Source organism: Mytilus galloprovincialis, chromosome 8 (assembly GCF_965363235.1).
Source record: "Mytilus galloprovincialis chromosome 8, xbMytGall1.hap1.1, whole genome shotgun sequence".
In the NCBI taxonomy this organism is placed as follows: domain Eukaryota; kingdom Metazoa; phylum Mollusca; class Bivalvia; order Mytilida; family Mytilidae; genus Mytilus; species Mytilus galloprovincialis.
The window spans coordinates 30352113-30377299 of record NC_134845.1 but is presented as its reverse complement, the minus strand read 5'-3'; the positions used below and the strand labels follow the sequence as shown (position 1 = coordinate 30377299).

The window sequence follows — 25187 nt, the reverse complement described above, 5'->3', positions numbered from 1 at the left end:
GAAGTGCCGCTGTAATGGGTTTGTTTTTGAGATGTCAAATATAAGATTTGGTGTGAAACTTTTACATTAAATATTTCTGAATTTTATGAAGGTAGACAAGTTCATAAATTCTGTTGGAAATATAATGTATACTGGTGGGTATTTTGAAACTAAACGAAAATCTAACCAGTGTCGGATTCTAGGGGAATACACTGACATGCATACAGGAAAACAGGAAAAATTTAATTTTTTGCATTAAAAAGTCCCAAAAATTCGCATCCACATCGTTTCTACCCTGGCTACGCCACTGAAAACTGAAATACATTTTTTTCTTTTGTGTATCATTCATTTTGTTTTGTACCAAACACATTTTTCTTAGAATAGATTAACTCATGATAAGATTTGTTACACAAGTCTTATTTAGTGCTTTACATTAGGTGTCTTATAACTTCTATCGTAAAATGATAAATTGTGCATTTTGTATATTTATGTAGAACAATTTATTGCATGCACACATGTAAGGTTTTGGTATTCTTAATAAAATATCAAATATTGATTTTTTAAATAAACAACTGATATATACTACAAATCTCTTCTTTACACCAACAGTAAGAAAACATTTTACTGATAACATGTTATGGACCCGTCGTTAACATTTCAATAGTTTTCATAACAACATGTTGTATAAGTATTCTGAAGTTAATCTAGCAAGAAGCTGGTATATTTTATTACATGAGTTGAATATTCAAAGTTCTTTCAATATTCTACAGATGAGTCTGACATGAAATCATGTTTTCATAAACTGGTAAGACTGTAAAATATTACCATGTTTTTCTCCTCTGCAGAGTTTTGAACAATGATTTCTCTCTTTTACTCTCTTTGCAATGATGTGTTCTTTGAATGTCAGGATGTGGGGGGATGGGTGTGCGAGAATTTGCGCCATAGTTGGTAATGAGGTGCAAAAAGAGTAAATTTTGAAGATTTTTCATCCTAATTCTAACCTGGAAGACAGAGAGATGCTGATAGATGTTTTCATTTGTAGTCTGCATGTAGAGTTGACCCAAGTGAACACATTAACCACAACAGTTCTTAGGTTTGAGCGAAACTGATCTGGGTACAGCAATCTAAAGAAGGTCATTTGGACCAAAAAAGATTTCAATTATCGAATTTCGTATTCAAGTTCAAACTGAACAATAAAACTGATAGAATGACAATAAATAGTGTAAGATTGAGGTCACATGAACACACTACGAAATATATGACATAAAGTTGACCTCCAAAAGTATGAAGAGCCATTGGAGACAAGAAGCAGTATTTTGGGTCCAGCCGTAATATTATTGCCCCAGTATGGTAAGGGTTAACACTGATAACTATGTGTACATGTGGAGAAAATAATGCAACTTAATTTCAATGGTTAACTTACGAATTCATTGATATATAGGTGTAATTAAAAAGATATATATTTAGGACTGGTTTTGTGATTAATACCAGTTTTGAGAAGCTTGGATCTCAAGAAATTTAAAATTAAGACATTCGTTTCTGCAAATACCTCTCCTGAGAATTATACATCTACACAGCAGTCTTACTTTGCAATGATTTGCATTAAGTAAATTGATTCTTTTGTAATTTTTAATGAACATTGACCACCATGCTAAAGTATATATTGGATATGTTGTATTTAAGAATTTCCAATCATCCAGTATTTAATCATTAATTTCTTAAGTTTCCAAATTCAGCTTTGTGTGTCCCATGCTACACATCCTTTTATAGACTCTCTTTAAACTTTTAAAGATATAAATAGTATACTTATATTGTGTTCTTTGGTCATGTCTTATCATTTTTATCTTGATTTCAACATGGTTTATTTATTGTAACATTATAATTATACAACCAAATAACTCAATGTATTTGAATCTGAGTTTTGACAAACCGTGCATGTCTGTTGAACTTGTAAAAATTAATAAGTAACCGCTGTGTAGTCATTCCAACAGACTCTTGATTTCTGTACAAATAATGTTTAGAAAACATCTGAAACATGACATTCAAATTTAACCCTTCAACATGCTTCCTAAATGAATTAAAAATTTCTGCTTGATTTAAAGTTGTCCACTTTGAATTAGAAAAAACTACATATGATTGAAGAAGTTTTAATTGAAATTATTTACATTGCCACCTTAGGTAATATCTCCGTTTGAGTTGACAGCTGTAAACTTGAGTCTATCATTTTCTTTTGAGAAAACCACCGATTTAGATGATCTTCAGCAGTGCTATCAAATAATTCTTCTGGTACACTGAAAGAGAATACATTGAAACTTTCAGCGGAATTCAATTGTGTTTTATTCTCCTTCTGTATATGTATTGTTCTTGTAACTTTTAAACATCTTAATGGTATCATAGAGAGGCAGTTTTCTTCGGTTTCTCTTTCAAACCAATATGTAAAGGGATAACCTAGAAGTATCCCAAACATAGTTGTCAGATTCATGTCCGTTACATCTATATCAAACATTGATATATTATCCAAGCTAAATGGCAGTAGTTTTATAGATTGTAATAATTCTTCAAATAATAGTTTCCTTTTTATTGTCTGTGGCTTTGCAAGACTTGACGAAACATCTGTTGGAATGTACAATGATTCCAAGTTTGTGCACTGCTGTAAAACTTGTATACATCTAGGGTTTATGACCAACAGATCTGTCCCCATCTGGTAAATATTAAGTATTGTCTTGACACATCCAGTTCTCTTCAAATCTTCAACAAAATGATGAAAGGATGAAGCTTTAATCCCAAAATCTAAGAGATAAGAAGGTTTAATTGCTTGATCAACAGCAGTAACATTGTGAAGAAGCTCTGTCAAATGATGTCTCATCTTTCTTCCAAGATGTTGGTCTATTAAGGAACACCAATCTTTGTAAATATGTAAATCTAAAGCACAACTGGCCATCATTTCCTGAAAAACAAAATAAGAAATTTTAGTTATCATGTCTTTTCTTTAAGAAAAAGAAGACGGAATTTTATTTCCAATTATAGGCCACAAAGGGCATAAACATTACAACTTCAATAATTTTCATAATACAATGTACAATATACACAATGAGATAAAAAAAAAAAAGTTATGAGATACTATCTACTTAAAGAATATGTAGATAAAGAATCTATAATAATTTTTAAATATCTTGAGCATTTTATGCAAGTGTGGTTGATATAGATAACAAACAAACAGCAAAAAAAGGAATAATATATGTATAGTACACAATAAGATGGATCAATTAAACATATAATAACTATCCAAAAAGAAAGTATAAATTAAGCATGTTTATGACTCATCCTGTGACAGCAGCAGATAGGAAAGTATTATGGTTTCCTTAAAGCAGCTGACACCAGGGGGTGATACCTTATGGACCATAGGCATGTTAAATGTGTGTAAATGTCTCGTTTCTTCCTGTTTCAAAAGCAAACAAGAAGCATCATAGGTAACTTGAATGATACCAGGGGACGATGTCTCAAAGATTTAAGAGCACATTTAAATAAATAGTGTATCTAGACATTTTGTTTTTAAATCGGCTAGTATGTTTGTGATATACAGAAGTATATATATATATGTGCAATCAAATGTACATACACACATGAAACTGGTGGAAACGTTTATAAAGTTTTGTGAATAATTTAAAATCATCTGTTAGTGTTCCATTCTGAATAACTAGATTCATTCCATGTTTGATTTGTTGAATAGTACTTTTAGTAGTGTTTGTCACAAAACATATCGCAAATGAAGCTTGAAACAATATTCATGTGTTAGTCTTTATTTAAAGGATAAGGAAAACGATATTACTGATTAAAATAAATGCACCTCAGTCTGACAAATAAGCTTTGGACCGACGGAAGAACAATGTTTTCATGGCTTTTAAACCAATGTTATGTGACATTTCACAAAAATAATTTACACTTAAATGCGTTCCATGCTTTTAAAAGAGTCTTAATATTTTTGTTATAAATTGAAACTAAAAACTTGTAAAAGTTGTGAACTCTACAATTTAAAGTCAATTTTTATAATTTACTGTTTGCAAAAGTATGAATTATTCTAAAAACTAAGGATTTTTTTAACCCAGTCATACCTTAGCCGTATTTGGCACAACTTTTTGGAACTGTAGGTCCTCAATGCTCTTCAACTTTGGCGTATTAAATTATAAGCCTGTATAGTACCTTTTGATAGATATTATTTTTGTGTCTCTCCGTATGTTCTCCCATTTATTTGTACTGTAGTACTGTCATGTAATGTCATTTTAATGTTATATTTAACATTGCCACAAAACCAGGTTCAACCCATCATTTCTTTCTTAAAATGTCCTGTACCAAGTCAGGAAAATTGTTATATTATACTTCGTTTCTGTGTGTGTTGCATTTTAGTGGTGTGTTTCTGTTGTGTCGTTGTTCTCTTATATTTGATGTGTTTCCCTCAGTTTTAGTGTGTAACCCGGAATTGTTTTTTTCTCAATCGATTTATGAATTTTAAACAGCGGTATACTACTGTTGCCTTTATTTTCTGTGTATTTAGTGACCTTCTGACACTCCAACAATTGCTCATCTTATCCATAGAAAAAATGAATATCTTTCGGAAGAATTAAAGCGATACAAAAATGCAAATTTATCTGACAGTAATTTGTGTCCACAATACCCCAATGGAACACTAAAATATGGTTTGGAATTTTGCACTGAGCCATTAGCATTAGTGATTCAAATCCTTTTTTTTTTTTTTTTTTTTTATAGATATCAACCCTTTCTTAATCTCGATCAAGAAATAACAAAAGGGACTTGCAAGATCGCACATTTGAAGTCAGCACAGAACAACAACGCAACTTTGCTGTTACGATATAAAAGAAAACAAAACTGAACAGAACAGTTACATTAATAAGTTTTTTTTGTGACAGCAAAACAACAATTAATAATACCGTTAGAGAGAAATTGCCAGGTGTTATTGAAAGTAACCTTTAAGAACTTGGCCTGTTGTGATTTGTCGTGGTTTAAAGAAACATCCCTGACAAGATGCAGATGCAGTTGCAGCTATATTTGGCAAAACCTCTCGGCATTTTTTGGTCATCGATGCTTTTCAACTTCGTACTTTATTTGGAATTAAACTTTTTTTTATTTGAGTGTCACTCATTATTCTTGTGTAGACGAATTGTGCATCTGACGTACAAATAACAAGCCTGGTATATATGATGAGTTGATTTGCATGTATTCTTCGCGACGAAGATTTTTTTTTATCCATCCTGATCGTTTTACTTTTCTTGAAATAAATGACCTTTCCATACGATATTTTGACCTATGCATATATGAGCTACTCGTCATCGAACCTGTTGTCACAAAAGTTGTCGTGCTATCGTCAATTTATGGCAATGCATTGTGTAACGAAAGATATATCATTATTAATGGGTAAACAACCCAATATGTGATCATGCTTGATACTTTTACCATGACCTTGCAAATAAAGGCAGACTTGTTCATACTGGTCCGCTCACTTTTTCACTATTGGTTTCCCTTTTGTTTTTTTCCTTTTAACAATACAGATATCTGCTGTAATCCTCTTCCCAAACATTTCTTCTTTCGTTGCAAACCTCATCTATTAACCTTGGAAGTTATTTTCTTAGATGTGTATGCAGACTGTTGCTTCCCAGAATTTTCCATCCTTATCCATGGGTTAACCATTTTATCAAGTATACCATACTGTCATTTGGTGTTGAGAAATACATATTCAAAGCTTATCATATTTCTCCAATTAACTTCATTAGATATATCCTTTAATTTCATTGCATTTCACACATCGCAGTCAGCCTAAGTCACTACTGAGACAAGAGTTTCTAATTCACATCTAGATCTTTTTCTCAAAGCTAGGCAGATTTCAACAAAAAAAAATTCTATTACTAATACCAACGCCAAATTCTTGAATACGTAGACAAATGCCACCATAGGATCAACCGCAGCTTATGATGTTTCGATTTCGCATACGAACGTTTTCTATCGGTCGTCTGACATAGTTACTCGATTTGTTATTAATTCGTTTTTACGCATTTTACAGGATATGCCTTTGGAATCGGTTATAGTACGGGTGGTGTCATGTTTACCCTGTCGATGTACACATTGTCATTCAAGAACCTTGACATAGGGGTTTTGATTACTAGTATGTCAACGTTGAGTCTTTTTCTAGAAAGATTGTTTGAATACTGGTCTCATTGAGAGCTTGGCTTTGCCATATTTCGGTTTGAGCGTTTTAAAGAAGGTAAATCAAGAAAGGACCTTCAAACGCACATACTTAGTAAAGTGTGTTTTTTTTTATTATTATCTATATCCCACTGTAGGTACTACTACAAGTTGATTGCTAGCCATAATGGGTATCATCAGCTCAGTAATCGGTGCACTAAGGTTCAAGCTCCCTTGTGAAAATATGACATTAGATTGACTTGACAATTCTTTTAAGGTTGATTAATTAACTTATTCTGTATTCGAGAGCTTGCAGCTGCTACTAAGACTTTGTAAAACGTCACCAGTGTCTGAGCAGAAAGTGTTATGTCAAAGAACGTCTCGTCCTTTTTCTAATAAAGTTTATCGGAAGATGGTCTGATACCAAGACATTGCTGATAAATATTCCATATTAACTTCAAACAATACACGATAGTATTGAAATATAGTTTCTAAGTATTAACCTTGTCTATCATCTATAGTGTTATAGATATTTGACGTGGCTCGGTACTAATATAACGACTTCTCGTCATTGTGTTATTTTGCTATTGTCAATTGTTGTATTCTTGTCTTACGTTTTTGATAATGTGCTATGTCTATTAGCTTTCTGTTTTTCTTTGTTGACATATTTGTTTGTTTTCATAGTGATTGCAATGTTGAGTGCTGGTAACCTATTTTTGACTTTTTTAACCTATTGTGTCGGTCTGTTTTGTTCACACACTCTGGTCTATATATTGGAATTTTATGCGACTGTAGGCGGTTTATCCAGCTATAAAATCAGGTTCAACCCCCCATTTTTCTTGTAAGGCCCTGTACCACGTCAGGAATATGGCAAATCAAAAACTAGTAGTTCGTTTCTATGTATGTTGGCGTTTGTTTTTGATGTACTTCAGTGTTTCTGTTGTACCGTTGTTTTCCTCATATTATAGTTAATGCTTAGTCCGTTTCTGCGTGTGTTACATTTTAATGTTGTGTCGTTGTTCTCCTCTTATATTTAATGCGTTTCCCTCAGTTTTAGTTTGTTACCTCGATTTTGTTTTTTGTTCATAGATTTACGAGTTTTGAACAGCAGTATACTACTGTTGCCTTTATATATCCCCCGGTTCAAGTCTGTAACCCGGATCTGTTTTCTCTCAATCAATTGATGACTTTGAACAGCGGTATACTACTGGTGCCTTTATTGTGATAACTGCTTACACTATGTTTTTGCGATTCTTTGATCACCAGACACTTTCGATCTCAGGCTTCAAATTTTTCTGTCAGATTCCAACTGCTTCTTCGGCCATGTTTATTTCAATGTCTAGTACAATGCTCGATATCATTCTTTCCTATTTCTAAACTAGGGTCTACATCATGGCACGTATCGATGGCTCGTTATAATCCCTTTTTTTTTTAGAGAGACATAAGTTCATACGTAAAATGTTATCATTATAACATGATTGCTGGCTTTGCCAAGATTTTAAGTCGTGATTTTTCTTTATTATAATGACATGTGACACATTTTCGTATGAGATGATATCGACGAATCAGGTTTCAGTTCATGCTTAGGAATGCTGGAACAAATTTTAAAAAGAAAGCCGCTTTGAAATAAAAACCAACAATGCTTCGGAAAAACAGGATAACAATTAAAATCACAGAAAGTTATATGGCCCTTCAAATTCAGTCATACCAAAGATTTCGCTTTTCACATATTTGAAATAATGGCAACAGTACACTTTACTTATGTTCAAATTTTATACTAGTTAATCGATTAAAAAAATCAATGTAACAATAAGAAGTACCACCTCCTACAATACCATTAATTCTTATGTAGAAAGTGGTGGATTGAACCTGGTTGAATAGCTAACTAAACCTCTCACTTGTATGACAGTCGCATCAAATTACATTATATTGACAACGAATGTATTTCTAAAACACCAACACAATTTTTTTATACTTTCTTCTTTCCGTGAAAGTTAAAGACCTTTCTGACAATGAAGGATAAAATATTTCCAAGCTGTTAATAACAGTTTTATATGAATGATTAATAAAGGCAACAGTAGTATACCGCTGTTCAAAACTCATAAATCCATGGACAAAAAACAAAATCGGGATAACAAACTAAAACCGAGGGAAACGCATTAAATATAAGAGGAGAACAACGACATAACACTAAAATGTAACACATATAGACAAAATCCCACGAGAATAACAAATATAACATATATATATAACATCAAAACCAAATACATGAATTTGGGATAGACAAGTACCGTGACACGTCTTATCGCAATGTGAATTTACACTCAAAAATAAGAGAAAACAAACGACACAACGTTATAATGTAATACACACAGAAACACGAAACGTAATAGCAAGGGCCTAAACGTCCAGAGTTGACCACCGGGCTTTTCTGAACTTCACAAAATTTCAAACATTTAACACAGATAGATGTCCAGCAGTATAATAATATAGTCGTATAAGTTAGCTGTATAACAAGTTTGATTGATTTTACCATTAATATACATGTATTGTGAATCAGGTTGATCAGGTGTCTTTGAGACGTCGAAATTTACAAAAATTAGCAGTCAATTCATTTTTATGACTAATTCACTAAATTGTGTTCTAAACAGGTATCATGTTGTGACAACTTGCTTATACATTTATGAAGTCCTATGCGATTATCGGATACGTTTGAGATCGTTCTCTCGAGATTGTCCGTTCCTCAAGGATTCAAGCTCAATTTACACACACCACTCACATATAATTTTCGTCAGAATGTTGAGAATAGGTTCGTACATCAAACCAACATTTTTTCTTACGTCTGAGGTCTACTTTTATTAGTGAATTGCTGTTAAGCGTAATTTTGCAGTACATATAGAAATATGGAATAGATAAAATCTCAAAATTACTTAACTCCGAGGGAAATTCAAAAGTCCCTGATCAAATGGCAAAATTAAAAGCTCTAACACATTTAACGAATGGACAACAACTTTCACATTCCTGACTTGGTACAGGACTTTTCTAAAGTAGAAAATGGTGGATTAAACCTGGTTTTACCTTGGGTGGCACTTTTCTATCTGAAGATCGTAAAAAGGTTCATTGTAGAAAAAAATATAAATTATTTGCATCCTTGTTTAATTTCCGCCACAAATATGTAGCTTTCCCTCAACGACTATTGCCTGGAAACACACGTTAATGCTTTATTCCTTTGAACCATCCTCATTCGTGGACGTAATTTCGCTTTCTCGTTATTTTAACCGAGTACTTTCATTAACGTTGGAGCCTATTCATTCATATACGCACAGAATGAAACAACACAGTCATGTGAAACTTGTTCAAAGGGAAAAGATGTATCAAACGATGAAGAGTTTAGGTAATAACACTTTCGAAAAAATGTGAATAGTGACAAAATTTTTATATATTCATAATATAAACACCGTAAGAAAGAGTTGCCATGCACATACTACCTAAGTCTACCTAAGTGTTTCCAAACGCAGGAGATCAGTTTGCTCCTCTGTATTTTGCTCTGGTTCATCGTCACTAACTACACTTGTGCTACTTCCGGTGTTATAGGTGTATTCAGTGTCAAAGTTATAAATCATTGGGTGTTCTTTCCAATGCTTGTCTAGGCGATTTCCAAAAATCTTTACATTCTTTGCGGTCACTACGATGTCTGGTAGGCTGTTCCATACTTCCACTACTCTGTTAGTAAAGAAGTATTTTCTAATGTCTAGTCTGCTTCTATATTTTACCAATTTCATGGAGTTGCCTCTTGTTGTCGAGCCGGTATTACGAGTAAATAGACCTTCTGTCACTTTTGAGTCATATACACCTGTAGTTATCTTGTATGTTTCTATCATGTCGCCTCTTAGCCTTCTAAATTTTAAAGTTGGAATTTTCAGAATTTTTAAGCGCTCTTCGTATGACAAATCTTTAAGGTTGGGTAACATTTTTGTTGCTCTACGTTTGACATTTTCAATTGTCTCTATAGCTTTCTTTTTGTAGGGGTTCCATACACTACTAGCATATTCAAGATGAGGACGGGCTAATGCCTTAAATAGTAGGCAGAAGCTTTTATAATCTAAATATTTAAAAGTTCTTCTAATAATCCCAACTAGTTGGTTTGCTTTGTTGACTTGTGTCTGTATATGTTTATCAAATTTTAGCTTTGAATCTATAGTTACTCCTACATCTTTCTCTGATTGAACTGTTTCTAGTGTTATTTCGGATCCATCGTATGTCGACATTTTATAGTGCTATCTTGCCCATAATTGGATTTGGTAGAAATTGGAAGTACTTTACATTTGTCCGGATGAAAACGTAATAGCCATTTTTCGCTCCACTTAAACATACTATTTATATCGTTTTGCATTATGGTGTTGTCAATTTCGTTGTTTATAGCTCTATAAAGTTTAGTATCATCGGCAAACATGTATACATCAGACTCTGCACATGACGGCAAATCGTTGATAAAGATAACAAACATAATTGGGCCCAAAACTGATCCTTGCGGAATACCACTAGTAACATCATGCCATTTTGAAAAATTTCCATTAATTTGTACTCTTTGTTGGCGGTCACTCAGAAAGTTCTTGATCCAATTACATGTTTGTAAACTCATGCCGTATGATCTAAGTTTGTTGATAAGTCGTCTATGCGGGACTTTGTCAAACGCCTTCATAAAATCGGTATAAACTGCATCTATTGACCCACCACTATCTAAAATACTGGTCCAGTGATCTAGGACTTTTAATAGTTGTAATGAGGTTGATCTTCCTCCAATAAAACCAAATTGTCTATCACTAAAAAGGTTATAACGGTTCATATGGTCTACGATTTTCTTTCTTATAAGCTTCTCCATCAGCTTGCATATAATGCTAGTCAGGCTTACGGGTCTGTAATTTGAAGCTAGTTTTTTGTCACCTTTCTTAAAGAGAGCTGTAATTTGGTCAATTTTCCAATCTTTAGGTACCGTACCGGTTTTGAATGAGCTATTGAAAATCATGGTTAGTGGGGTATCTATTATATCAGCCAGTTCAAATAATACTTTTGGATGTACCTGATCTGGTCCAGGTGATTTTGAAGTATTTAAATGTTTAAGAAGTTTGTTGATTTCTTTGGTTTTAAAGTTATCATTGCTAGAGTCTTCAATATATGGTATATTTTCAATAAATGTATCATCATTATCATTCTCTACAGTAAAAACACTAGTGAAAAATTCAGCCAGTACCTCAGCCTTTTCTGTATCTGTACCTGCAATAAAGTTTTTACCATCTCTTTTTACATGAAGTTCTGATACGCCACTTTTAGATTTTCGCTTTGCATTAACATAAGACCAAAAGTTTTTACAGTTTGTTTTTGCAGACTCTGCTATAGACTTCTCCCGATTTTTCCTTTCTTTAGCAACTGTTGCTTTTGCTTTATTTCGAGCTTTTGTATACCCCCTGTAGTTTTCGTTATCTCTATTGTTTCTATATTTTTCCCATGCTCTGTGTTTTTTCCTGATTGATAATCTAGCCTCAGCACTAAGAGGTGTTTTAAATTTCTTTTTTGATATATGTTTTTTCGGTATATGTAAATTCATAGCATCCGATTTTTTGTCCATGAACATGCTAACCATATCTTCTGTATCTTTATTAGCTAGTAATTCTTCCCAGTTAACATTCATATGTTCCTTTAACTTGTCGTAATAGGCCTTAAAATAGTTAAATTTTACACTTTTTGAGTTCTCATATGTTAAGTAACATTTAAAGTTAAAAGCTTAAACATTTTGATCACTGTGCCAAATCGGGTCTTGAATGAAGTTGATATTCAATATTCTGGATAAAGTTCTTATCATTTACTAATATAAGATCAAGCAATGATGGTTCTTGGTTAATACGATATCGTGTTGGTTTATCTACCATCTGTTGATAATAACAGTCACGTATACATTCTAACAAGTTAGTACTAATACTAGTACACATTATAGTTGTCCGTTAACATTCGTATATATATGCATTATCATCATTGTTAATACCTGCCAACATTTCAAAATGCCCATGGGTGTTTAAAGTCCAATATTGCTCTCATATGCATACACAATCTTTGAAGGGGTCTTCAAATCTATTTCAATGTTGTTTTTGTGTTTCTTCGTACATTATTTATCCTACATCATGGTAAAACAGGTTGTTTTGTTTTAAATTGTGGAAAAAATGCTCTTTCAAAATTTTCATTTTGGTGCCTCATGAGGGAAATCCCCCGCAAATAGTGACGTGTAAAAGAAGAAATGCATTTATCTCGACGTTAACAAAAGTTGATTGATGTCATCTTTATCATATTGTTCTCGCCTCACCAGTTCCACACAATTACGTCCCCTACCATAAAAAAAATACCGACGTACGTCAGACAAGCTTTTTAAAAAGCTAGAACTATTGTTAGTTGACTTCACACGGCACACATTTTGAAGATTCTCTTAATGAGTCTATACATTATTCAGTATATAAAAACACAGAATAGTGATAATTACTTACCTTCTGCGACAAAACATTTACTGTTCAAAGAAGAAGTCTAAGAAAGTGGGTCATGGGTATATTAGTATACAATGTAAGCCGGCAGTGGACACATTTTCCGGAATTTAAATTTTTTACCGTATTTATCTCAGTAAGGTAGTTATCATGATAAATCTGATCTTATGATTACCACATTAAAGTCAAAAATATATAAATCAATTTTATTTTATCTTATCGAAGAAGTAATCTTTTTGGTGAGGCCCCTCATGGGGGGGGGGTCCTAGTAATCACATAATCACCATTTTTTTGCCAATATAATCACATAATCATTAAATATTTGCTTATCTTTAGTAATCAAATAATCATAAACTAAAAATACAGTCCTAGGTAATCAAATAATCATGAAATATTTGGCTTAATAATCAAATAATCATTAAAAAAACGGCCAAGTAATCACATAATCAAAAACCCCATGAGGGCCCTCTTTGGTTAATTAAACACATAAATTATTAAAGTACTTCAAATATACAAGACTTTAAATATATTTCAGAGGATGACATAGGAAAACAAATAACGAATGTGTCACACAGTTGTCGATATATATTTATTATTTATTCATTTGTTTATTAGTTGTCATTATCATAATTATTATTAATTTTATTATAGTTATATTCCAGTCTTTCAAAAATTCAAAAATTCAAACGTTTTTTTAACTTGGTAATAAAGCGCTTTGTAACGTTCCTGATTTGATTATCCGTAAAAGGTGAAAATCTACATTAAACAGTAACAAATATGTTCAGTGATATAAGGCTACGTTATTAAAATATCAGTACGTGCTGCATCGAAGATGTGATTCACCCTAAATCCTAATTAGATTGACTGAAATCTAAACAACATCCACCACGTCTGCCAGTAGGTTATTATTCAAACATTACACAATAAATTATTCTCAAGTACATCGATCAATCTTCACTTGAAAAAAATCTTTAAACTTCATTCATATCGTTTGAGTGTGGACTACTCAATAATCCATGTTTTGTATAACGTAACAAATCTTGTAAACAAAAATACCCCTACGCATGAAAGATAATTTTTATGAACTCATTCTATAAGAAAAAGCTTGATATCACAGGGGCTTATTTAAAGGAATAGTTATTGTTGAAAAAAATATTCATATTTTTTTTACTGTTTTACTGTGCGTATAGCTGTGTTTTTTTTTTTTTTTAATATTATTATTCTAGCTACATTGGCTAGATGTATAGGGGGTTGAGATCTAACAAAACATGTTTAATCCGCCTTCCAAACTCAGGAACCTCTAGCCTTTGTTTGTCTTGTATGTTTTTTACTTTAATATTTTGGTTCATATGAAGATTTGTTTGACGTCAATTTTCGCTGTACTAGTACACATTATTGTTTAGAGGCCAGCTGAAAAAAAATCTTTAAACTTCATTCATATCGTTTGAATGTGGACTACTCAATAATCCATGTTTTGTATAACGTAACTAATCTTGTAAACAAAAATACCCCTACGCATGAAAGATAATTTTTATGAACTCATTCTATAAGAAAAAGCTTGATATCACAGGGGCTTATTTAAAGGAATAGTTATTGTTGAAAAAAATATTCATATTTTTTTTACTGTTTTACTGTGCGTATAGCTGTGTTTTTTTTTTAAATATTATTATTCTAGCTACATTGGCTAGATGTATAGGGGGTTGAGATCTAACAAAACATGTTTAATCCGTCGCATTTTAGCGCCTTCCAAACTCAGGAACCTCTAGCCTTTGTTTGTCTTGTATGTTTTTTTACTTTAATATTTTGGTTCATATGAAGATTTGTTTGACGTCAATTTTCGCTGTACTAGTACACATTATTGTTTAGGCGCCAGCCTCCTGGTGCGAGATTTTATCATTGTGTTGAAGTCTCGTTGGTGGCATTGGGCTGTTTTCTGCTCTTTGGACGAGTTGTCTCTTTCACACAATCCTCGTTTCCATTCTCAATGTTATTACATGTATTTTTAATAAATCACATCACATAAATAAAGTCGGGATGTTTTTGTTAGAAGTCTTGACAAACACCATTTGAATATGTGAATACATTCAAACTGCTGACTTTAAACTAAAAACATTTTTTTTACATGATTTAACATTTTTCATTCTTTTCATTTTATTTTTATTACTGCACTCAAATTATATATGCTACTCCTATTATGTTTTGGCATAGCGATTGGATGTGTTGTATAAAAAATCATAGAAAATATTTCAACAAAGAAGAAACATTAATACACACTGCTAGAGTATCAAGACGTAATTTATTTACAAATGATTGTATTTCTGGAAAGTCTGTTCAATACTGTTTGCAATTTCGTCATTTTCAAATACGGTCACCATTAACTACTGTGATTTGTGGCATTGTATCTGTAAATGAGGATTCCATTGTTACAAAGTCCGAGTCGGGGAGCATTGAAGCAGAAGCTATCGATTCTGTGGAGCCATGCATCTGCCATGGTACTGATGTTTCGGCTACACTGAGATCGACGAACAGATCAACAAAATTCTCGTCTACTATTGAATTGCGTGCACTATCGTCTGTTCCATTGCCGTCTTTCTTATCTTTGTCTTTATTTTTCCACTCAGCGTTCTCTTTCATGTACTTTTCTAAAATGTTTTCTTTTGGTTTTTCTTTCTCCTTTTCTTTTTCCTTGTCTTCCGGCTTGGCATCTAAAATAGATTCACAGCTTTTTTTACGCTTCAATTCTGGACTTCCAATTTTTTCATCAGCAATATCACTAGTCTGGTCTTCATCGTCATTTTTCGGTTCTGGTTCGTCTTTTTCAATCACCAGATCACAAACTGGCCAATTTTGTTTAAATTCGCAAATAACTTCATCTATCTGCCCCTTAAAGCTCAAAGTCTTAAGGTTTAATTTTACAGATTTACGAGGTAAAATGTTTTTCAAAAGCATCGGAACAAACCCGCCAGCTAGTGTAGCTAGCGTTTGATTGGTTGATGAGATTTGATGCACGTTCCCAAATGCCATGACCACAATCATAACAAAGAATAAAAACACCACTATAATAAAAAATTTACCAGTTGCTCGAAGTAAATTTATATACACTGGTCCAGGAGCTCCATGTACCCTCACTTCACACAACTTTTTAAAAAGTCGAAGTGGTATTCTCGGAGTGTCAAATGAATCCAAAAACAATAAAAGATGGCCTATTCGCCATCTTGGTTCGGTTTTGTCAAACATAAATGCAGTTGGAATTCGATCAACTGCCTCAACCGGCTTCACAGTAAATCCAATGCTTTCTTGCATACTGGATGGCAAACTAGCAACCGTTTTAAGATCTTCTACTCGGTCCATGATATCATCTATAACGGCTTTATTGAACGTCAAATAACTTTCATAAACATTATTATAGCAATCATGCATATACACTAAGACTAACAATGCCATTGAAACGTATCGTAAAGTACTCCCAGCATTAACTATGATGCCCATCATGGTAAACGCCATTATTTCTACAAATATACCAGTTGCCTCTACAGCCAATAAAATAAATGAGTATAAACACGATACACAAAAAACACCTACTAAAATCTGAACCATAAATCTCCGAAGGTTATAAATTGTCCCACTTCCCCATGTACAAGGAAATATATGTTCTTCATTTTCTGATATTGACATTAGCCGTTTATGAACCGTTTTGTCTATTTTCGTTATGTTCTTTTTTATTTTCTTAATTTTAACCACACTCGGTTTACGTGTTATCAATGGCGATTCGTCGTCCACATTTTGTTCTTTGTAGTCAATTTTATTTCTAGCATGATAGAAAAGTCTGTATGTTAAATAAACAGTCGGTAAGCAATAGACTGCAAAGATTAAAGAACATGCTGGCGCCATCACACATGTGTACACAGGTGCCGTTAATAAGGCGAGTAGACCCCAGTTTTTGAAGGGCCATAGTCCAATTCTAAGCAATACTTGAAGAACACTGGTTCTTTCAACATTAAGCATGTCTTGAAATGAGCATCGCGCGATTGATTTGACTTTTTCACTCACTCTCTTACTTGGAAGTGCGATGGAAACAAAAGCTAGAAAATAAAACACATAAGCAGCGATAAATATACCATGTGTCGGTGATAAATGTTGAATAATATTTGTTCTGTAAAAGTCATAATATTCAGATAAACCTTGGGATTTTGAAAAATTACGTCGATTTAAAAGCTCCCCTTCTTCGAACTGATAATACAGAAATATTCTCATATAAAATGGAATAGGTATTAAAAATACCATAAGTACTCGGATAAAAGTCTGAGCGCACATGTGCCAAGTACATTTATGCTTAAACTGCGGTTCAAACTTGGCATACACACTACGGTCACAACATTCGTTAAATGGGTCCAAGGTTTTAACCTTACATCGCACTAGATTATCAAAAAGGGTTCTCAATAGACCCGTTGGAGGTTCGTTTTCTGGAATTACTCGTTTTCCTTTAACTTTTATTTTCAATTCTTGAATTTTGATTGGAATAACTTCATCCATGGGAAATTGCCCTAACACTTCTTGGAATTTGGTCCATTCTGATATATCTTGTATTGTTAATCTTGTTTTGTATCGTACAGAAGTCTGAGCACTTTCGGTGACAAACAACTTCATTTTAAGTTCCTGTTGAAGTTTAACAACATACTGTGATGCCATGTAGGACACATCATACATATGACTCGGTATCATAAGCGGCCCAAATAAAAATACCATAACTTTTACAAGCGTTATGCAGACATATAACAAAGTTATCCAAGCGTCTTCTACTTGATCAGTACACAATAGCTGTCCGTTAGGTTCTAAATTACAACATCTATTTATAAACTTTCCATACCCGTGGTAATTTTTGACAACAGAGTTACATGCAAACACAACTCTCATTGTATGAGATTCATATTCAATCTGAGAACTAGTTTTCTTAGTAACATAAAAGTCATTGAGTATTAGCTCTCGTAATAAATCCCCCCTTTCATCAACTGTTATGTTACCGAAACAACCAAACGGGTTGTCTTGCAGTAGCACTTCTGAAGGTTCTACACCGATAGTTAATATTGTCATTGAAAGAACATCATAATGAAACGATAACATGAGTAAAGTGCGTCCATGCTGAGTTCTAGTTCGATGCCACCGCCAAAGTTTATAATTCTCTCCCGTATTATGATATAAAGGATCTTGAGAATAGTTCTTCATTTTGAAATAAAATTCATTCAATGTTATTCCAGGATTATCCATATATTTAGCAAAGCTCTCATCAACAGGCTTCAGTTCACAGTTTCTTTTTGGTACATCAAATGCGTATGAAGTCGACAACAGTCCAAGTAAGCATAGCAAAACTGATTTGTCTTCTACCATCTTTATATCTGAAAATAAAATATTTCGAAATGGTTGAATGTCCTGTTTTATTTGGTAACCGCAATCATTTTTTTATACGTATTACTAAGTATATGAATGTTGCCACACCGGTTCAAAACTCGTAAATACGTTTGTTTAAAAACACAAAACACTTCCACAAGGAAAACACCCTTGCTATATGGATGCATCAGCCGCGATAATCGAGACAGCAAATGCATTTCATATTGAAGGATGAAACCGAGGCTAATTTCTGTTAAAAAAAGATGTGTACATTGCTTGTTTCTAGAATACTCTCGAGACTGAAAGGTTTGGGGAGCCTTTAACATGAAATGTGTATAAAATTCTTGTATATAGCTTACTTTAAATACTGTATAACAGTTCTACAGAAACCAAAGGACGTGAATGTAAGCAGCTATAAAGGTCATCGTAAGGATCGTCTTGCTCTTTGTTGCAGGCCGTAGAGTAAATTGTAGTCTTATGGTGGATTGTTATAGTTGTCTCGTTGAAAATCATATCACATCTCCTTATTTCTATACCAAAACCAATAGGCTTAATAAAGTAGCCAAACATTCTAAGGTCAAGTGTGCATTTAATTTTAGTACAAATACATAATTGATAAACCGACAGTTTATGTCGTTTATAGTAATTGATATCTCATTTTTAAAATCGTTCTCTGAAGGGACTGATATGACAATAAATGTTACGTTTTCTTCTACCTTTTAGATCTTTTTTATTTGCAATTTGACATTCTGTGAAAAATATAAAAAGTTGACCGATTAGAATATGAATTAATAAACATTTGTAGGTAATTACTTTGAATTACGTTTCGATGTCAGTTAGTGTAGTTAATGTCCATGGGCATATGTACGAATTATATGGGAGTTTGGTGCTTCCAAGTGTTGAATATAGTGCTGGTATTTTGGGTTGCAAAAACTTTTCCTTTATTAATGCAATACATAATAGAGCTTGCAGTAGTTTTTTCCTTGGGGTTGTTTAAAATACTCCAAATGCTGCAATACTCTAAATGCTGCAGTTGCAGGGGAAATGGGATAAATATACCTATCTTTCAAAAAACAATGGCAATGCTTAATTCGACTATGGTGCCGTTTGAACAATATGAGTTCTAATCGTTTAAACATAAATCAAAATCATATGAAGACATTATGAGTAAAAAACATAAATGTATAAAAAATTGGAATTTTTATGTAAGGAAAACTTTTTTCTGAGTGTATAATGCAGAACATTTCTGTATCATTACAGAATATGTTGATAGTACCTCAGTTGTCAATAGAAATTATTCCATAAGAAGCAGATTTACGGTAAAAAATGTACTTTCGAAAAGAAGAAAATATAGAAAAAAGAAGACAATGATACAATATACATGAATATTTTATGAAATATTATATAAAATATCTGACAATGAAAATATTTTAACATTATCTTAAATAATATCGATTTATAAATAACGTTTCTTAGAAACACAAAGACGAAATATATAATTAAAATTCTTACACCTTCTTGTTTGAAAATCATCTTGTGGTTGTAAATCAATTTACTGACAAAAATATACAACCATAAATATCTTACCTTAAACGAAGTTACCTCGTGCAAATATTTCAGTAGTTTGATAGAATTTATCAGCTTAAGTGTAACTATCAACGGACTTCTTTACATTTCATTAAACATGTTAATAAACTGAGAAACAGGTAACCATACTTCTCAAGATTGGCAGAGTGAATCAAACTTTATTAAATATCAAAAAGAGATAAATCCACTCATTTATGAAGTTGAAAACTAATTTAAATAAGTCTATCGTAAACTTAAAAATTCTATGTCATAGAGCAAGCTCCGTATTTCAGATTTTAATCTATATTCAATCAAGTCATTTCTATCCTTTTTGAAAAATGATTTACTTCAATATTCCCCTGTGTGTTATATCTTTTATATGCGTAATCCGTGTAATTGATAACTTGTAAATTGTCCTCCGTACCAAAAGTGTTATTTTTATTGGTAAAATGATAAACAGTTGGTGTCTTAACCGAGTCACATGTTAGACACTTGTTACTCCTCAAGACCTCTCCGATTGGGATGATAAATATACATCAAAGGGGTCTGGATGGAATAGAATGACACCAAGCTGACATATATAGAGGAATGTTTGCTCAACGTTTCAGAAGACTCGACGAGGCAAAGCAACATACGGAGAGAGTTTTTCTTGTTTGAGAATCACATGTTTCTGTTGTAGAGTTGTTATAGTAAAATTATGAATTGCCAAAGACAAAATTTGAATATAACATTTGTGTGCATGGTTTGTGCTCTTTTGAAGAAAAACATTTTCCTGAACTAAAGCCGTGTACACTAGAATTTGGTTCAGGCGGACGACTACCGTCACTGGATAAATCTCTCAGACTATAAATATAAGAAAGATCTGTTATTCAGTCACTCAGATCTAAAAAGTGTGTAAAACCCCGATGATAATGTTTAAATCTTTGCCACCCAATAGTTTTTTTTTTTTTTAAGTAAAGCTTAAATCATTTTAATTCATTTCTTATTATAGCAGGAGTGACACCTAATTTTTCATTTAAACTGCTTTAGCTTACTGTAGTGATCTAAACTGATTTTCAAACAAGCTTAAAATTGTTTATAAAAAATCTAATAGTTTTATTGTTAACTCCTGAACAGAATATTGGATTTGTCAACTTACCATATACTTGTCCGCGATTAAACAAGAAAAATTTGAAGTACCCTTTTTAACACATTGTATTAGACTAAAATATAACAGGTCTTAACTTATGTGAATAGTGTTTTGATTATTTATACACATTTATATAAAGAATGTACTGGTAGCAATTGTCTATTTAATGGAATTATCTTTATGTAAGGAGATATTTAATATTTGAAACAATATTTATACTTCTAACCAGTGCTTTACACAAAGGCTATAGGGATTTTGATTAAACTTTAATTTTGGTTTATAGATTAAAATTATTTCATTTGACATTATTAAATTGATTAGCTATTAAAAATGCGAAAAATGTATGCTACCATATTCGAAAACTATGAATTAAAAGTTTATGGTATTGCAAAATTTGTCGCTATGGTTGATTGGAAAATATAAAAGGGTATGAAGTGCATGAAACAACTAGAAAACCTCCGAAGCCTTGAAACGTCTTGTTGGTGTTCTTTTTTAACGATGGTTGGCGAAAGGTCTATTGTGAGGAATAACGAGTAAAACATCTTATTACACGATTCAAACGATCTCCAGATTCGGGTATCAAAAATTAGCTCTTTTGCATTCAACAATAGTTGCTACAAATGTCCTAGAACAAATATTATGCAGGGTATAATTGATCTCATTACCGATGAAATTGTCACCTACAATATTTTTTTTATCTTTTTTTCTCCCAAAAAGCATTTTTGTTCATTATAAATTTAGACAAATCATCTTCGCTACCTAACGGTTACGATCCAGTACCCTCCTGCGAGGAGGAGGGACTGGATCGTAACCCTTGGCTAGCGGAGATGAGACAAACAGACTATCGCAGGTTTAGTCAAGGCATTTGTTGAAATCTGGGCACATGGTAAAGCAAAATAAAATAACATAAAGATAAATAAATAGCAACCTTAGTGTTGTATTTATTCCAAAACTATTACATATATATATATAGCATTTTTGTTTATAATTTATCATATGGTGAAAGCAGTCTATAGAGTGATCTGTTTAAGCTCTAGGCAAAAGTTAATAGATCCATCAAACATCTGAAAAATATGAAGTTAAAGTGCTTACCTACGTTATTGTAATTAAGCTACAGGTAAATATGCATGTTATTTAATAGATGGCTCAGAAGTCTCATACTTGTGCCAGACACGTGGACTTGCTGTACATGCGTATATCATCAAATTCAGTGTATATGTACATGTACGGTTAAAACCAATGATACGTGAGAAATGATCCTTTCGTCGAAGTATTGCCTCCTTTTTTTCAAAATTCCGATCGGTTATAAGGCATCTCACAGGGCTAGGATTTAAATGTGCATTGGCGTATAACTTTATCTATGAGAAATTTTATTCGACCATAATAGGTTGAAATATGATGGTCATAAAATTTGACAAGTATTTGATGATGTTTTGAATAAGAGATAACCACCCTATAGAATGTCATTTTTTCTTTGTAAATAAAGAGAGAAAGTATATCTATAATGCTTTAAACGTTTTGTACTTGTCATCCTATTACTTCACAGTTATTCAGCACATCAATCTATTTCTATTCAAAGTTGACACGGTCTGAATGACTGAAATATGAAGACAAGGTTCATGGATAATTTTTGTCATGTGTCATAATCTTTACGCCTGGCAATATTAAGATATCTTTATTTTGGTCGCGATTTCCAATAAGAATTTAGAATTTTAATTAAAAAAAGGGGGATGTATAACATTTTTTTCATTCTTAGATCCAGTTAACATAACAAAAAAAAAACAAAGAGGATGTTTTGCCCTATACATTCTGTTAAGCTGTATCAACATGCTTAAAGAGGTCGAATATTAGTATATCGTCCTCAAATGTTGGAACGGTTTACGCTGTATCAAGGATCTTGCTCAAATTAAGTGAAAAAAACAGTTAAACAAGAAAATAAAAAAATAAAAAAGAGTATGTAGAGTATACAAGATAAATAAGGTTTACATACAAGTCGTTCAGTCTAAGACATGTTTGATGAACTCAAATTTTGATTTAATTGAACTAAAGGTTGCGAGAAACCACTGGTGAGATCTCTGAGTGTGAACAGGAATGATTTTGGCTGCCATGAAAAACCGAAGAATAATTTTAGTTCAAAAGCAAAAATAAAAACAAAAACAAAAACAACAACCCACGACTCTGAACTCAATTACAAGAAGGAACGAAAAACTACGCGTAAAAATGAACCTTTAATATGTGTTAGAGAATGATTTCAGCTCCTTCATTTAATTCTAAAAAAATCCAAATCTTTCCTTATTTCAATTCAATAAACTTTTATTTAAATAATCTCCTATGTCTACTTGTAGGGCGATGATTATAATGGAATCAGAATTGATATGATATTCGATGTTATAGTGGCAGAATTAATATGATATTCGATGTTATAGTGGCAGAATTAATATGATATTCGATGTTATAGTGGCAGAATTAATATGATATTCGATGTTATAGTGGCAGAATTAATATGATATTCGATGTTATAGTGGCAGAATTAATATGATATTCGATGTTATAGTGGATTTTCTTGTGAATTAAGGATGTTTGCTCCTCAACATTTTGATTTTTTGCCAGATTTTCGGAATCCCCTGGTTTTATCCATGTATTAACATTGAAAAAAATTGCCCACTAACACCTTATTTTCTTTTCATATTTCTATTACATATTATTTAAAAAGCCATATTTCAAAATCTTGTGAAATCCTTGTTATTTTTTCATAGTTTTTTAAACAAAAAAGGTGTTAATGTTAAGTGAAAGAAAAATCTAGAGAGATTTATTTCCCGCCAAATTTTCAACGCCTTTTATCTCGAAAACAAGCACACGGACCCTCCATTTTTTTCTGCTTTTTTTGTTTCTTTATCTATGTACTTTCAATTTATAACAGTCTTTTAAAAAGCTCATTATTTTTAAACTGAGTAGCGAACATCCTTAAAGTCAGTTGTGAATTAAACATTTTTTTTTAGAGGAAAGCAAGTGCCAGAATTATCCTGTCAAATATTTTGATATATATGTACACGGGATCAAGGGTGGGTCCAGTCATTTTCAAAAGGGGTCTCAACACAGATTAAACCAGGGGGAGGGTCCCAACCCAGGATAAAGGATGGGTTCCAACTTTATGTCCACATTTAAATGCATTGATCGTCCCAAAAAATGGGGGATCAAAAGTAAAAATCACAAAAATACTGAACTTAGAGGAAATCAATTCGGAAAGTCCATAATCACATGGCAAAATCAAATAACAAAACGCATCAAAAACGAATGGACAAGAACTGTCATATTCCTGACTTGGTACAGGCATTTTCAAATGTAGAAAATGGTGGATTAAACCTGGTTTTATAGCGCTAACCCTCTCACTTTGATGACAGTCTCATCAATTTCCGTTATATTTACATTGATGCGTTAACTAAACAGACACAATAAATAAAATAGTCAGAATATGGGTACATCAGTCATCATCGTATAACAATTTTAAAAGGAACAATTTAACAGAACACAAACCCTCTAATCCCCCCTGGAACCGCCACTGAGGATAAATCCATCTGTACGAATAAGAGAAAATGAATATATACGTTCACGAGACAACAATCAAACGACAAAAGTACCCAAAAGAGCTCAACCTACAATAATCCACAAAAAACAGGTGTGTCTATATATTATATTTTAAATCGCCCTAAGTAAAAAAAGTTACCATTGAAAAAATTCCAATAGAGACAATCTTAGATCTGCAATCACTTAATTGTACATATATATATATATATATATATAATGAATCGATGAAATCTTCTGGTTTGACGAGTTATAGTTATCAAATTAGAAAAAACCTATATATTATATCAAACCATTAATCATCTAGTTTTTCTCTAACGTACCAGACCCAGTAAGTTACTAAGATTTAACAGATATTAAGAACTAAACAAACATGAAATACGTGATATTTATGCAAAGTACATTGTCAACATGTTATTTTTAAAATTCATTTGTTTTAATACAATAATTAAACTTCTTACATGACACACAAAAGAAAACAACTTTTGTTAAGTTCAATTTTCAATAATAGGATATTTGATCTCCATCTTAGCCAATATATTATTACGTTCTGAAACCAGCTTAGATCTGTCGCTACACATTTAGTGCATTACGTACAGGAAAAAAATATTAACCCTCTAAACCAAATATTTTCCTCTTGAAACTTTTTGTCCACTTTGAAAATATATCAATTAGTAAGCTATCTTACCTTATTGCAACTAAAAAAGTTAACTATGAACTGTAGCATACCATCGAACAAACTGACTAAATATTACCAATAGAGTGGAATATCAACTCCATATATATAAGATAAAAAAGTTTTGGTTGAGAAGGTACGTAACGAT

The 25187-nt window shown here is 32.4% G+C and overlaps 2 protein-coding genes across 3 annotated transcripts; both read right to left on the bottom strand.

Moving 5' to 3' along the window:
• Positions 1 to 2110: 2110 nt before the first annotated feature.
• LOC143085531 (UPF0739 protein C1orf74 homolog) lies at positions 2111 to 12785 on the bottom strand. The gene is made up of 2 exons (XM_076261922.1): positions 12708 to 12785; positions 2111 to 2926 (listed from the first exon to the last, which is right to left on the bottom strand). Exon 2 carries the CDS (start codon positions 2921 to 2923, stop codon positions 2141 to 2143), a length of 783 nt encoding a protein of 260 aa, XP_076118037.1. The 5' UTR covers positions 2924 to 2926; positions 12708 to 12785; the 3' UTR covers positions 2111 to 2140.
• Positions 12786 to 14978: 2193 nt separating this feature from the next.
• Positions 14979 to 25187, bottom strand: LOC143085528 (uncharacterized). 2 transcript variants are annotated; one of them, XM_076261915.1, is made up of 2 exons: positions 25052 to 25187; positions 14979 to 18094 (listed from the first exon to the last, which is right to left on the bottom strand). In XM_076261915.1, exon 2 carries the CDS (start codon positions 18084 to 18086, stop codon positions 15060 to 15062), a length of 3027 nt encoding a protein of 1008 aa, XP_076118030.1. In that variant the 5' UTR covers positions 18087 to 18094; positions 25052 to 25187; the 3' UTR covers positions 14979 to 15059. The 2 variants fall into 2 exon arrangements, with proteins under 2 accessions (XP_076118030.1, XP_076118031.1); XM_076261916.1 differs by lacking the exon at positions 25052 to 25187 and adding an exon at positions 19674 to 19756.

Excerpts from the sequence above, each read along its gene's own strand:
- LOC143085531 (XM_076261922.1), bottom strand. The coding sequence starts at position 2,923 with ATGATGGCCAGTTGTGCTTTAGATTTACATATTTACAAAGATTGGTGT.
- LOC143085528 (XM_076261915.1), bottom strand. The coding sequence starts at position 18,086 with ATGGTAGAAGACAAATCAGTTTTGCTATGCTTACTTGGACTGTTGTCG.